The sequence below is a fragment of the Microcaecilia unicolor genome, chromosome 3 (assembly GCF_901765095.1).
Source record: "Microcaecilia unicolor chromosome 3, aMicUni1.1, whole genome shotgun sequence".
NCBI lineage: Eukaryota > Metazoa > Chordata > Amphibia > Gymnophiona > Siphonopidae > Microcaecilia > Microcaecilia unicolor.
In genome coordinates this window covers 190870125-190885277 of record NC_044033.1, presented here as the reverse complement: position 1 = coordinate 190885277, position 15153 = coordinate 190870125, and the positions used below count along the sequence as shown (strand labels likewise).

Here is a 15153-nt window from a genome sequence, read left to right as displayed (position 1 = left end):
GCGGTTATTTTTATGTGCAATCAACAGTCTGCCCCAGACGCAGCTTAACTAAGCAAAACATGGCCACGTTGGGCTCTCATTTTATTCCCTCTTGATACTGCAGCAGTAAATTCCACTTAAATTTTATGTCTTCATTTTTGTGATCTGCAGTGATTCCCTTGCCACTGCAATTCTGCAGATCCCAATTTCTCATCTTTCCTTTTTTTTTTTTTTTTAAAAGAAAGTTACTCCATAGTTTTGTTCTAGTGCTAACTACTACCATATAACAGACCTGGGTTCGATTCTCAAATATGAATCCTGCTCCATGGATCAGCTGGGAACTGGAGATGTTCCAAAATCAACACTCACAGTCTAAGAAGAGTGAGGGAGAGAGGAAAGGAGGGAGTCTCAACCTTGTTAGTCAGAATCAAAAGCTCATAGTGTGTTGAGAGAGAGTCTCTGGCTGAGTGCTATAAGGAAAGGTGTTTAAAGATGAGAAAATGGGAAAACATCAGAACTGCAAATTAAGACTCTGTACTGTAGCTTCATACAGACTGGTCTTCAATGAGGTGCAAAGACCAGAAGGAAACAGCTACCACCAGAAAGGATGTAAAATACAGTTACCATGCAGCACCACACTCCCCAAATATAATCAATCCAGATTTACAATAATGAGTTTGACTGAATACAGGTTTACAATGCTCAGCTGTACAAACCAGCACAGAGCAAAAAATGAGATCCTTCTGAATTTCACGCAGATCAGCTTGAGATCTCTTAATTCATAGCATATGTGTTTCTTCCATCTGAAGTGGCTGCCCCATTGAAGACTCCAGAACAGCCAACAGACCACAGGAAGACATTCCTTTGGGCTCCTGCTTGAAGCCAACAGCTACAGCAAACCATTGGCCTTGATTCAGGGCCAAAAATAATCCTCAAGAGGGAGGCTACATTAAGCTGTCCAAAAGTTTCTACTTCAAGCTTTGCCTCCCTTACCCTTTAGCTTAATCACATGAAACAAAGGATACGGGAAAGACAGTGTCTGGCCATTGGAAGACTTGGGTTTGCGCATCGGACATCATCCACGAAGGCTAAGCATCGCTGGCTGGACCGGGTAGTGTGTGCCTGAAATGTAGCAATATGGTCACAAACAGAAGGCAAATTGCTCCACTGAAAGGAAAGCGCCAAGCAGGAAAAGGTAGCGCAATGGAACCTTTCACAGATGGTGTTCAGAAATATGTTTATTAAAAATTCTTCTAAAACAATGAGGAAGACCCGACACAACTCGGCCTGCATCAGGGGTCTATAAAGTTTAAAAATTATACACATTAAGAGGAAATCTATACACAAATATACATAAATATAAATGTAAATATAAAATTGCATGAATGAATTAAAAAAGTAACATACCTAGGAATTTGTTATTCAATACATATTCCTAGATTAGTCATCAAGGGATTAAACTTCCTGTTAATGTTAAAACAAATTATGAAATACTGACACATAACTAATATACAGTGCAAGAAAAGGAGACATATGTGTATTGCATAGAAAGAGACAAGTGGCATCATATACTTGTACGTCAAAAAGGAAAAAGCTAATGTGGTCACCAACCAAAACATATATAAAAGAGAAAACAGACATTTAATGATGCATAGAACCATCTTTATAAATTAATAATGTATAAAAATTGTGTATATTGATACATTGTATAGATGGCACAAGGCATGTAAAACATTGATGTGTAAATAGCACATAAAAGAGACATGCAATAGGTTATACACTTATATAAAATAATATCTACATGTAAACAAATAGCATATTAAAAGGCAAGTAAATAAAATACAATCAGCGTAAGCTAATAGAAATAAGGCTTACATAGCATGTTTATGGTCACATATACAAGTACCAGACTGAGGTGTGACAAAAAAAAAACTATCAAAAAAACGACTGTTATTAAAAGACAAGGGAGGCTATATCGTGAAACTGATAATCAAAAACAAGGAATGGACATGAAGGGTGAGCAACCCAAAAGAAAAGTAAACAAAACTAAAAAAACAAACGAGCTAAAAAATGAACAAATTAAAAAGTGAATCGTGGGCAGAAATCTATGGTAAATGTGAAACTTGGAAAAAAGTATATAAATCGTTAAAAACAACAACTTCAAAACACTATTAAAAGGATGAGAGAAAACTATGCATGAAGCTAAAAGACAAAAAACAACATAAAAAACAGACAATTAACATTACCTTCCAAAAAAGGTGCATACACAATAAGACACTACAGAATAAACATCAAGAACTTAGAGAAAAGGAAACGCAAATCTTTCCACAATCTCACACACAAGGAATACCTTGCCCTAAGATCTCTATCACAGAATCAGGAAATTATTTTGAAACCAGAAGACAAAGGCAGAGCAATTGTTATTCAGGAAAGAGAGAAGTATGTCAGTGAGGTGGAAAGACAGATTCTAGATACACAATATTATGTACAATTAGAACACATACGAGATGCATTTCGAATATTTTATCACCACTTTAGCCACTAAAGCACTTACAAAGATTTCAGGTAAAATCAACACACGTCTAGTAGACTTAGTCATAGAGGCTATCCTCGGAAATGTATAGACAAGAGTTTATCTAGAGCAATGGAAAAAGGCAAATGTTTTTGACCCACACCACCAATAAATCCAGACCAGATTTAGTGTGTACTTTGAAATTTTCACATTTTGCAGGTGGCATCAGTAGAATTATTAGAAAACATTGGCATATTCTTGAAACACATGAATGTTTTAGAAATAAATATCCTGTTATTGCATATTCGCGTAATAATTTGCAAGAATTTTTAGTCCCATCCACTTTTCCAGTACTAGATACTATTAGACCAGCAGGCAATGGACATACATTACGTAGGCGTTGTTCAGTATGTAGGCAGTCTTTGACTACCATCTTTTGTGTGCCCTAATAGTAATAAGACGCTTCAACTTAACCATTTTTCAAACTGCAACACTATGGGCGTTATATATACACACACACACACATGCAATCTTCTTTATGTAGGTAAAACGAAAAGAGCTATCAAGACAAGAATAACTGAACATAGACGTTGCATAGGAAGAAATGTTCTTAGTGCACCTTTAGTAACCCATTGTTAAGAAAATACATTTTACGTGGTGTGGAGGAAACATTGATATTAAACTACTACGTGAGGAACAAGAGTTGATATATACTCTGGGCACCAAATGGCTTAAACACCATTTTTGTAAACATAATTTGCCCCCTTTTACTTCTCCAGCTAAGGTATGTGCAGACTTAACTTTTTGCTGTTCATTTTAGTTCTCCCTGTTTTATATAACACTCTTGTTTTCCCCTTTTTTGCTTATGGTTAATTTTTTGTATTTTTATTTTGTTAAATCTTTTTTTGTCATATTCATTTTCTAGTTAGTTCAATGGAATCCCCTGTTTATTTCTAGCTTTTTATTTTATATAAGCACGTTTGTATTGTGATTCTTTTTTACATATGCAGATGTCTGTAGTCCGATGACATCTTGTTTTCAGTTTCTTGAAATTTTTAGTTTTTGATGACTTTCCACGGAATCTTGCATACAAGTATAACCCCCTTTTTATTTTCTTCTATTTTTTATTTTTCATATTCTGACCTTATGTTCCTTGTGTTTTAGTGCCTTTTTCTGATGACGTCATTATCTCCGATGCTTTTCAGTTCCACTGGTAGATTAGATCCCTTTTGCATTCATCGCTGCATCCTTTTCCGAGATTCTGTTCTGAGTAACCATTGTGTGGTAAGTCTTCTTTTATCTGCCTTGCAATTTGTTTACGTTCGAGTGGGAGGTTTTGATAACCCGCTGTTTGGATGATATCGTGTCTGTGTTTCTTGTATCTCCTTATTTTGATAAGCCATCGAGTAGAAAACTGTCTGCTATTTTACATGCACGGCACTTTTCTATTCTGTAGTGCCATGCTGGCTTTAGTTCCATGGTTTCCCTCACTGGTTTTTTTTAAATTTTTTTTTAGTCTTATTGTGTATGCATCTTTTTTGGAAGATAGTATTATTAAGTCTGTTTTTTATTTTTAGTTTTTTTGTCTTTTAGATTCATGTATATTAGTTTTCTGCGTCCTTTTAATGATGGTAGTGTTTTGAAGTTTTTTTAACGTTTTATATACACACACACATACACATGTATACATATATATATATAGTGCACTCCATTTAAATACACGTCGGATAAGAGCATGCTCTTGTTTCCCTGCATGCCGTACTTCGGTCCCATTTTTGGCACCATCAATTTCTATGGGGACAAACTTTGTTTTAGCGCACCACTGATAAGTGCAAGATTCGCTTATATGCATGGTTTAAGACCGCTCCTCTGCAGGAAAGACTCCGCATAAGCGCGCGCATGTAATATGGAAGCTGATTGGCGCGTGACAACCAACGAGATTTCAAATTTACTGCCTCTTTAACTGCCACAGGAAGAATAGGCGAAAGAATGTTAGGGCATACACTGGGGTCGTCATCGCGGCGGAACTGTAAGACTAACACTGGCTGAACGAATAGAAGTTCTAAAATAAATTAGAAAACAAAGTCAAGCATCTATTGCTAAAGAATATAGTGTAAATCCCAGTCAAATTTCACGTGTCTTGAAGCAGAAAGGCCAGCTTCTGGAAGACTGGCAAAACAATACAAATCCACAACGGAAACGAAAACGGGCAGGAAAAGCTGAGGAGGTAGAAGATGATGATCTTTGGTGGTTTTCTCGAGTCAGGAGCAGAGTTTCCTGTCAGTGGTCCACTGCTTATGGAGAAAGCTAACCAGGTAGCAGAAAGTCTTGGAGTGACTGAATTCAAAGCCACTGTTGGATGGTTGGAAAGATGGAAGGAGAGGAACAGCATAAAATTCAAGAACCAGCATGCTGAGAAACAAGACGCTGATGACTTTGGTACTGAAAATTGGGTTGTTTCAGTTCTTCCTACCATCCTGAACGAGTTTGCACCTCGTGACAGTTTCAATGCTGAAGAAAACGGTCTCTACTGGCGAGCAATTTCTGATGGAACACTTGCATTCAAACATGCCGAAACTACTGGAGGTAAAACATCGAAGGACCGACTAACAATCCTCCTTTGCTGCAATATGGATGTGAGTGAGAAGTTGGAACCCCTCATCACTGGAAAGCGCAAACAGCCCTGTTGCTTCAAGAAAGTTAAGCGACTTCCTGTGTCATACGAGGCTAACGCAAATTCATGGATGATGGGGGAAAGTTGGAAGCAGTGGCTAAAGAAGTTAGACACTAGAACATGGGCACAAAAGCGTCAGATTTTGCTGCTTTGTGATAACTGTGCTGCACACAGGGATGATGTCAGGCTGTCTAACATCAAGGTGGTCTTCCTGCCACCAAACACTACCTTCTCTGATCCAACCTATGGCTCAGGGCATAATAGCCAATTTCAAACAACATTATCGGGCTCTTGTGCTATGTCATCTGATGAGCGTTATGGATGACCAGACTGGGAAGGATAAACGTGCCGTTGAACTGGCTCGTAATCCATCACTGTTGGATTCCCTACATATGCAGAAAGAAGCCTGGAATCATGTTACACGGGCAACTATTGTGAACTGCTAGAAGCGGGCAAGCTTTGTTAAGGATGTGGAGAGGGATGAAGCAGATGCAGCTGTTGCAAACACGTCAGATGAAGAGGTTATTGACATCCCAGCCGGTTTTTACTGAAGAGGAGTTCCATCGCTACGTAGCTGTTGATTACGATCTACAAACAGCTGAAGACAGCACTGATGTTGAGATAATTCAACAACCTCCTCCTGTCACTTTTGCAAGAGCGCTGGAGAGTCTCAACACCGTGCAGGCCTATCTGGAGGCCACTGGATGTCAGTGCTATGACAGTTTTTACCGTCTGGCAAACGCAGTCTATGGAACTCACCGACCCAAGAGTGTACAGAGGATTATAACTGATTACTTAAAGCCAGCCTGTCAGTTGACTGTATACCATATGTATAATAACAGTACTGTACATACGTTTATCAGATGTCAAGCTTGGGTCATAATGGTTAAGTGCACGCTCTAGTTAACTGCATGCATTTCTTTGGTCCCAGACCCTTGCACTTAAGCGGATTGTGCTGTATATACACATACACACACAACTTTTTTCCAAGTTTCACATTTACCAAAGACGTCTGCCCACAATTCACTTTTTAATTTGTTCATTTTTTGTTTTTTTTAGATTTGTTTACTTTTCTTTTGGGTTGCTCACCCTTCATGTCCATTCCTTGTTTTTGATTATCAATTTCACGATATAGTCTCCCTTGTTTTACCGAGTGTCCTTAAATAACAGTCCATTTTTGATAGTTTGATAGATTCACATCTCACAGTCTGGTACTTGTATATATTACCATAAACATATGCTTTATATGCCTTTTTTCTATTAGCTTACGCTGATTGTATTTTATTTACTGCCCTTTTAATATGCTATTTGTTTACATGTAGATATTTTATATGAGTATAACCTATTGCCTGTCTTTTATGTGCTATTTACACATCAATGCTTTACATGCCTTGTGCCATCTATACAATATATCAATATACACAATTTTTATACATTATTTATAAAGATAGCTCTAAGCATCATTAAATTGTCTATGTGTATACACATATATACTTTCCTATATATTTTGGTAGGTGACCACATTAGCTTTTTCCTTTTGAGTTACAAGTATATAATGCCACTTGTCTGTTTTTATGCAATACACATACGTCTCCTCTTCTTGAAATGTATATTAGTTGTGTGTCTTTCAGTATTTCATAATTTGTTTTAACATTGCCAAAAGGAAGATTAATCCCTTGATGACTAATCTAGGAATATGTATTGAATAACACATTCTTAGGTATGTAACTTTTTTAATTCATTCATGCAATTTTATATTTATAGATTTCCTCTTAATGTGTATAATTTTTAAACTTTATAGACCCCTGATGCAGGCCAGTAAGGCTGAAACACGACTCGTGTCGGGTCTTCCTCATTGTTTTAGAAGAATTTTTAATAAACATATTTCTGAACACCATCTGCAAGAGGTTCCATGTAGCAATATGGCAACAGGTTGTATGAACATATCCAGTTAGTGAACTCAACAAGGTAACTCGCTCAGTAAATAGACAAAACATGGATAGCTTAGCTGTTCAACATTTGTGGCTGACAAGGCTGATTTAAAGGGGAAAGGATCTGATACACCATCTTTCCCTTTCTGTGGTAGAACCAAAGTGGTTTACATATGTTATGTTATATTCAAGTACTTTCTCTGTCCCTAGTGTGCTCACAATCTTTGTACCTGAGGCAATGGAGGGTTAGGTGTACCCTCCATTGCCTCAAGTACATAGACCCCAGGATCACAAGGAGCCACAGTGAGACTTGAATCCAGTTCCCCAGGTTCTCAGCCCACTGCACTAATAACCATTAGACTATTCCTCCAATCCAATTTATATCCTTTTCTAGTTTACCCTTTTATTACACAATGAAGTGGAATATGAAATTTCAAATATCTTCTGTGTTCATCATCATCATCAGACTGCTTTCCAATTCTATAAATTTTTTTTTTAAAAAAAAGCACAACTTATCTAAGAGAATCCCTTGAACAGGCAATTGGGCTCATGTACAAACAACATATGACCAGTGCTATCTACATGGGACATCTAAGACTGTGCAAAACTCCTACATCGTTTTTTTTCCTCATTCCTTTAGCATGTACTACATGGAGAAATGAGGTCTTACCTGACAATTTTCTTTCCATTAGTTCTTCCCACTATTCCAGAACCTGTGCGACAGTGGTGTCCATCAACCAGCAAGTGGAGACAGAGAACTGAAAACTGAGTTGAGACATCTCTTGGCATCCAGTCCTTCCCACTATTCCAGAACCTGTGGGATAGTGGTGTCCATCAACCAGCAGGTGAAGACAGAGAACTGAAAACTGAGTCGAGACATCTCTTGGCATCCAGTCCGGCTCCTCAGTATTTACATAGACAAACATTAACAAGAAACTCAGAATAAACACAACAACCTTAAACAACTCATTAACCTGACACTAAGCAGACAAAGAAATAAGTATGGACATCTCAACTCTGGACAACTTGTAAAGAACAAGAGAAATGCAGGAAGCACCATGCAAGGTGGCAGTTGTTATTTGGCCAATACTTCGCACTGACTAAACATCTCAGAAACCTAAGGGCAGGCCTCTGGAATTCTGGGAAGGACTAATAGAAAGAAAATATCAGGTAAGACCTAATTTCTCCTTCCATTACATAGCTTCCCCCTGAAGCTCTGAAACCCTAAGTGCTGATGCAACAGCCACCAAGAATGTTGTCTTAGTGTAAGGTCTTCAAGCAGGTCTTGTGGAGTGGCTCAAAAGGACTAAATTAAGGCTTCACTCTGGACTTAGCTTCGACTTCCTGCATTCCGCAAGAAAGATCCTCTCCCCTGCTGGGTCGAATAGAACGCCCATATACTCCAGTGTCTGCGATAGAGTTAGTCTGCTCTTCTCGAAACTGATCATCCAACCCAATGACTTCAGAAGATGGACAACTTTGTCAGTCACCACCACACTATCCAAATAGGACGACACATGAATGAACCAATCATTGATATGCGAGTGAACCGATTCTCTGGTGCTGAAGGAAAGCTGCCACCACTATAACCTTGGTAAACGCTCTTGGTGCCGTGGCAAGACCAAAGGGCAAAGCCCTGAACTGGAAGCGATGGCCCAATACTGCAAACACAGAAATTTAATGCAGCAGCCATATGTGTATATGTAAGTACGCCTCCTTGAACCAAGGCTATGACTGCTCTTAGTGTTTAGACCTTCAAGATTTAAGGTAGGACGAAAGATGCCTTCCTTATTTGGGACAATGAAGCAGATAGAGTATCTGCCTTGTCTGTTTGGCCAGGGAATAGAATAGCCTGGAAAGCCAGCAAGGAATCTATGGTGGCATGAACCTCGACCACTTTGGTTCCCTTTCAACAATGAGAATGCAAGAAGAGAGGAATGACCATGCAGAACTATTGTAACCTTCTGTAAGAATATCCAGAACCCACTGGTATCACGTGATTTTGGCCAACACCGTCCGAAACTCCTGAAGACATCCTCCCAATGGAGGAAGAGAAGATTTTGACCAGCCTTGCACCACTGCGAAGCTTGGAAGGCATTAGGCACTCTAACAGCGGAGGACTTCCCTGTCTGCACAAAAGGAAGACCGACATGCCTGAAAGCGAGACTTCTGACCATATTGCTTACAACCAAGCCGGTATCATCTGCTGTCTCGAAATCGAGAGCCCCCTGAAGTTGGATGACCAAAGGCTTCTCGCTTATCCTCCAGCAACCGCCGAGGCTTAGTTTCCCTCAGTTCTTTTACGAAGTTATCAAGATCGTCTCCAAATACCCATGCCCCAAAAGGGCAATTTAACTAGATATGGCTTTCATGCTTCATCTGCTACCCAATGCTACAAACAGAGTTGCCGATGTGCCATGACAGCCAAAAACGTACTGCGGGCCATAACATGTCAAACAGCATCCAATTAAATTAAAAATAGGGAAATCACAAATACTGGTCACCTGGAGTAAATGTAACACAAAAACACTTTGAGACCAAAAGACTTTTAATCCAAACATAATCAATAAATTTATTGATTACTATACGCTTGGATTAAAAAAAATCTTTTGGTCTCCTTATAGACGTGCGTTATAAATACAATCTGTCAAGTAGGCCAACCCCACTTCCAGATGGGCATTATGGCACCCATCCTGTGTTCAGACTGCTGCTGCCATTTCAGGCATGCTCTAGCCATGAATGAGCTGATCACTGTTGCTTGAAAGCCCAAAGACGCCACTTCAAAGGCTTGTTTCAGCTAGCCTTCTATTCTGTAGGTCATTTAAGGCAATGCCCCCTTCCAAGGACAAGGGGGTTGTCTTAGTCACTGCTGAAAACAAGAGTTGCAGTTTCTCCTTCTGAACCGACGGGATGAGGTAAGACATGCTCTTCCCATTCTTGGCCCAATGAGCCCCTTTCTGCTGTATTCAGGTCCTGAATGTCTGGATGCATCGGGAAGACCTTAGGAGGACCTGTAAGCCCACTCATGATCAATAAAGTTGGAATCCTGATGCAAAGCAGAAAGCTCCTTAATGGAAAGCACCACCAATGCCTCAGAAGACTGCTGAACTCCTCTTTATGAAACAATCTCAGTACTTTTGGGTCATCCTCCTCCTCTAATGGCTTCTTCAATAACTGCTCCTATGAATAGACCGAGGCCACATCAGATAAGGAGGGAGAAGCAGAGACAAACCTCCAGAAGTGGATGAGGTTAAATGAGATCTCTTAGGCGCAAGAGGGACAGTGGGGTGAGAAATTGAAACATCTTGCAGCAACTGACTTGTCCCTGCTTCAGCAAATAGACCTTGTGTAAGAGCAATATAAACACCAGAGAAAACAAAGATCCCAATGCAGCTGAATGCTCTGTCGGACCCAGAGGTTGTAGAATAGCAGCTATGCTCCGCACGTAGAGGCTATTCCTCACTGCCCGTTGGCCCTGATGAAATAGTGCCCGTTCCCGCGCTTTCCTGTATTAAACTGCGTACCAGCCCTGTCTCCACAAGTCTTACGCCAGATGAGAAAGAATCAGGACTGTCCCATGCTCTCCAGCAAACTTTCTTTTTTTTTTTTTTTTTTTTAATTCACAAGGTTGTTCTGCTGGAAAAGGAGATCTCTACAGGAAACAGGGGAGAGGTAGTGAAGGAAGAAGTGTTCACGAGGCACCAGAGATTAAGACCTCCAGATATGACTCTGCAGACTCAAGCCACCTGTACAGCTCAGTTGGGGACTAGTTGGCCAACTGGACCAGGAGCAAGTCACTCAGAACCAGAGGCTGAAAAGTATGTTTCATCTGCTGGAGCAGAAAATGATGAGGAGCTAGACTGGATGCCAAGAGATATGTCTCTATCGCAACCTGCTGGTTGATGGACAACTATCCCACAGGTTCTGGAGTTGTGGGAGGCTATATAATGGAATGCGTAATTTTTATCATCATTTGTATTCACAAATGGTCATGGAAGCAACCCTGGCTCAAACAGATTGCCAATATATACATTCCTGAATTTGAAATTTACACTTATACTCTTTAGTTTGGTTTCAGCATATAGAGGGTAATTTTTATAACATGTTGATTATGTGTGTCAGCCTCACTGGCTCCTATTTCAAGCCTACTTTATAAAGACACATGGGTGCCTGTGTGTCCTTCTAAAGCACTAGGGTTACATTGAAATCACAACTAGATTGAAGCCACACACATTCACACCACTTTTTTTTTTTTTTTTTTGGGGGGGGGGGGGGGGGGGGGGGGTTCAGTCTGTCAAGTAAGGCATTGTCTCAAGAAGCTTTACCTTAATTAGGCAGACTGAACCCTAGAGGACCTGATGCATCATTAGGGATTAGATACCACTATTTTTTCACGACAGAGCAGTGAGGCAGGTATTCCATTGGACCAGAGGTCTGGGGAAGGGTCTAAGAATATCAGGCTCTCTAGAACTGGGTCTCCTTGTGTCACGTGCTCTGGACTACACTATCTGGCACTATAGGGCACTATCTGGCCTAAAAAAAATTTTTTGCCCTTCTTGTCAGTGTGTGAGCCAAGCCCCACTTGCACATTGACAGGAGGGAGATGCTTTACACATGAGGCAGCAAACAACTGCTGATTACTGTAGTGGTATGTCCATTTTTTCTGTCAGCACGCACATTTTTTAAAATCTCAATGTAATTTGCATACCATTAGTTACTCCATCAGGAATAAAAGGTTTTTAGGGCATGCATTAGAACACTGTTCACCAAAGCTTAGTACACAGGTCTAACAGACTGCTTACTGATCTGAGGTCACAATGTAATGGCATAGATTAATTGCTGATATTTTCTTCATCTGGTCATCTACATCTGACCACTTCCAATTTTTTTCATGACGACTGAATTTCTTGGATAAGTAGTTCTCTATGGAAAGTGACTTGCAGAGACTTCATTTGTAGATCGGCTGAAACATTTGGTTATAGCTTTGTATTAGAAGTTGAAATCTTGTGCTTTTAGACCTAGGAATGAGTGTTTAGCCTTACCTACAGGACAGTTTTTGAAACTGCAGTGTGTGTAAGCTAGGTTTCCATTCCAGAGGGTTTATGAGAGGAGATATTTTCAGTATGTTTTCAATATGTTCAGCTTACTATAGTGATTTGCTATTACACGATAGATCTGTATTAGCTATGGACAAATATTGGTGTACTGAGGCACTCCAGGCAGCACACGGTATATGGAAACACTGGCACATTTTGGCTTATACTAAATATTTCACTCAGGACCATGTATTTCATATAAGAGACTAATATGGTGCATTCCTATCAGCCAGGTTTACAATTGGAGAATCCAGTACTGGGGTTTGAAAGGGCCTCTTTCAATTGAAAGGAAGCTCTGGAAAGAGGGGGGGCATAGAATGAAGGTGAAAATAAGATAAGTGTAATCTAAGAAAATACTTCTTTACAGACAGGGTGGTGGATGTGTGGAACAGACACCTGGAAAAGGTGGTCGACAAAGACTGCATCTGAATTTTAGAAAGCATGGGACAAGCACAGAGGATCTCTAGGGGAGTGGAAGAAATAGTAGATGTTTTACCTGCCATCATTTTCTGTTTCTATATCATTTTTGCAGTCAGACTCTTACTTGTATGCAGTGAACTAATCATATAACAAGTGTTGATTGTGTACAACATGTCATCATCATCTTTATAATTCATATTATTCTGCGAGGACAAGCAGAATAGCAAGTCCTAAAGAAGGACAAAGTCTTCCAATGGAGCCCAGGCACAAACTTCCTGAGCTCGGATGCACCTGGAAGCTCTTCAGAAGCTGGACTGCCAGAATGCCAAGTTTTTACTCACCCTCTGATGTCAAGAGGAGTCATTTCAGATTCTAAAGACCCAAGACCAGGCCACCAATGACTGAGAATAATGTGGTCACTCTTATTAGAAACCCCTGCACCTCTGGCATTTGACTGACATTTTTAAAGTCTATGATTAGAGCAGTGGTTCTCAAATCTGTACTGGGGAGCCAATAGCTAGTTGGATTTTCAGGATATCCCTAATGAACATGCATGAGACATTTACATTCCTGTCACCTATATTACATGAAAATCTCTAGTGCATTTTCATCATCAACCTTCTAGCAACTACCCCACTCTTTATTGAAAATTCAAAAATTTTTTATTGAAAATTCTCATAAATTAACTGCTTCATACATTTTCATTTTAGAACGTCATCCTAGCCACATTACCAGGGTGAACTTCCAACCGGTATCAGGAACAATGGTGCCACTGCAGTCTAAAACCCTGTGCACGTGCAAAACTACTCATTCATTTATAAAACCCGGCTGAATACGTCACATTTTACAACCTTGCCCACTCCACTTCCTTATTTAATCCTAAAGGGGTCACTGTTTTCCACTCAAAGACCAACATGTTAGGTAGGAGTGATAAAAAGGTTAGATATTTGGAGGCAATATTAATTAAAATATAACCATAACCAATCTAACATGCTTTCGCAAAGCTCTGAAAACACATCTCTTCAACAGAGCCTACAAAAATCACCCTCAATGAAACAAATCATTCCTTAAACTACCCAAGTACACCTAAAACACCTCTCACACAACCTTACCTAACACCTTTCCATCTGAATTCCTCTTTCACCTCAGCTTATGAGTGACTGTTTTTTTTTTTTTTCCAAATCATGTAACGACGTTTTCATTTCCATACTCTGTAAGCTACATTGAGCCTGCAAAAAGGTGGGAAAATGTGGGGTACAAATACAATAAATAAATAAAACCCCTGAAGATGCAATCAGCGAAACATAGCAATGTGGTCTTTGATGTATGGATGCTTAAGGAACGATACACGGGAACATTTCTGTGGGCAAACAGTGAATTATCTGCATATGAGTGGGGATATACTCTATATGGAGTAAAGAACAGAAATATTACATACTTAAATAATCCTGTGGTTGTTTGAACTCACATTATTGAATAAGGAATGAATGGTGAGAATGTGATAAGAGTGTTGGGTTAATATTATTCAGGTATTAGATAAGATTATATTTAAATGTTGAGAGTTTGCAATAAAGAAATTTTTGGACTGTCTGCTCCAGTGCATCATGGGAGCAAGCTTCACCAAGGCACAGGAGGATACTGATGTCTAGGTGCTCCCAATCAAGGGAAAGGGAAATGGGACTTGATATACCACCTTTCTGAGGTTTTTGCAACTACATTCAAAGCGGTTTACATATATTCAGGTACTTATTTTGTACCAGGGGAAATGGAGGGTTAAGTGATTTGCCCAGAGTCACAAGGAGCTGCAGTGGGAATCGAACTCAGTTCTCCAGGATCAAAGTCCACTGCACTAACCACTAGGCTGCTACTCCACTCCAGATTTCCATTGAGTTTCAGAAGTCTAACCAAGCCCAGACTTGGAATATGAGCGCTCTTCAAATTCTAACTACATGTCTGCTCAGTTCTGTGAAGTGAAGGGCTCTGCCAGCTTGCTGTTAGATCCAACTCTTCCCCATGAAATGGAAAGGTCTCCAACGAACTCTTATTTTGTTTGAAAAGCGTTAGAGGCCACTCCATTTAAGTTAGAGACAGAGGAAGAAACCAGGGCAAAAATACTGGATAACCCCCAATTCCTGAACCCTCCCCAAGGAAGCTGCGGACAGTGGCCCTTCAGAGTCTTTAAGGAGGTTATAGTTTATATTTTATTTCAATTTACTGTACAGCTCTAACTGGCAGGCAAAGCGGTTTACATAGTTTAGAAAAAGAAAGGAATGCCATTAAAAGTCACACAAAAGGAGAGAAAAGTAAACTAGGGTAAAAAGGGTGAGGGAGGAAAAAGTAAGAACTTGGTTAGGGTACCGGGGGTGGTTTCGCTGGTGGCTCCTGTCAGTCTGCTTCTCTAAAGGCCTGTCTGAACAGCCATGTCTTCAGTTCATATTTAAAATTATTAAAAAAAAGACACGTTTCTATGAAGAAGGGAAGATTATTTCAGATGTGTTGTGATAAAAAGAAGGGGACTTTGAGGGTTTTGCAACTACATTC

General features: G+C 39.8%; 1 protein-coding gene and 1 non-coding gene across 2 annotated transcripts in view; both read right to left on the bottom strand.

The window, feature by feature from the left end:
- Positions 1–15153, bottom strand: part of KANSL2 (KAT8 regulatory NSL complex subunit 2) — a 220339-nt gene that overhangs the window by 32675 nt on the left and 172511 nt on the right. Inside the window, exon 7 of the mRNA XM_030196841.1 lies at positions 1005–1101. Coding sequence (XP_030052701.1) covers positions 1005–1101 — 97 coding nt within the window. The remainder of the gene's footprint in view (positions 1–1004; positions 1102–15153) is intronic.
- Positions 768–902, bottom strand: LOC115467444. Its single transcript, XR_003941736.1, has one exon. It is a non-coding gene; the product is annotated as a small nucleolar RNA SNORA2/SNORA34 family (small nucleolar RNA).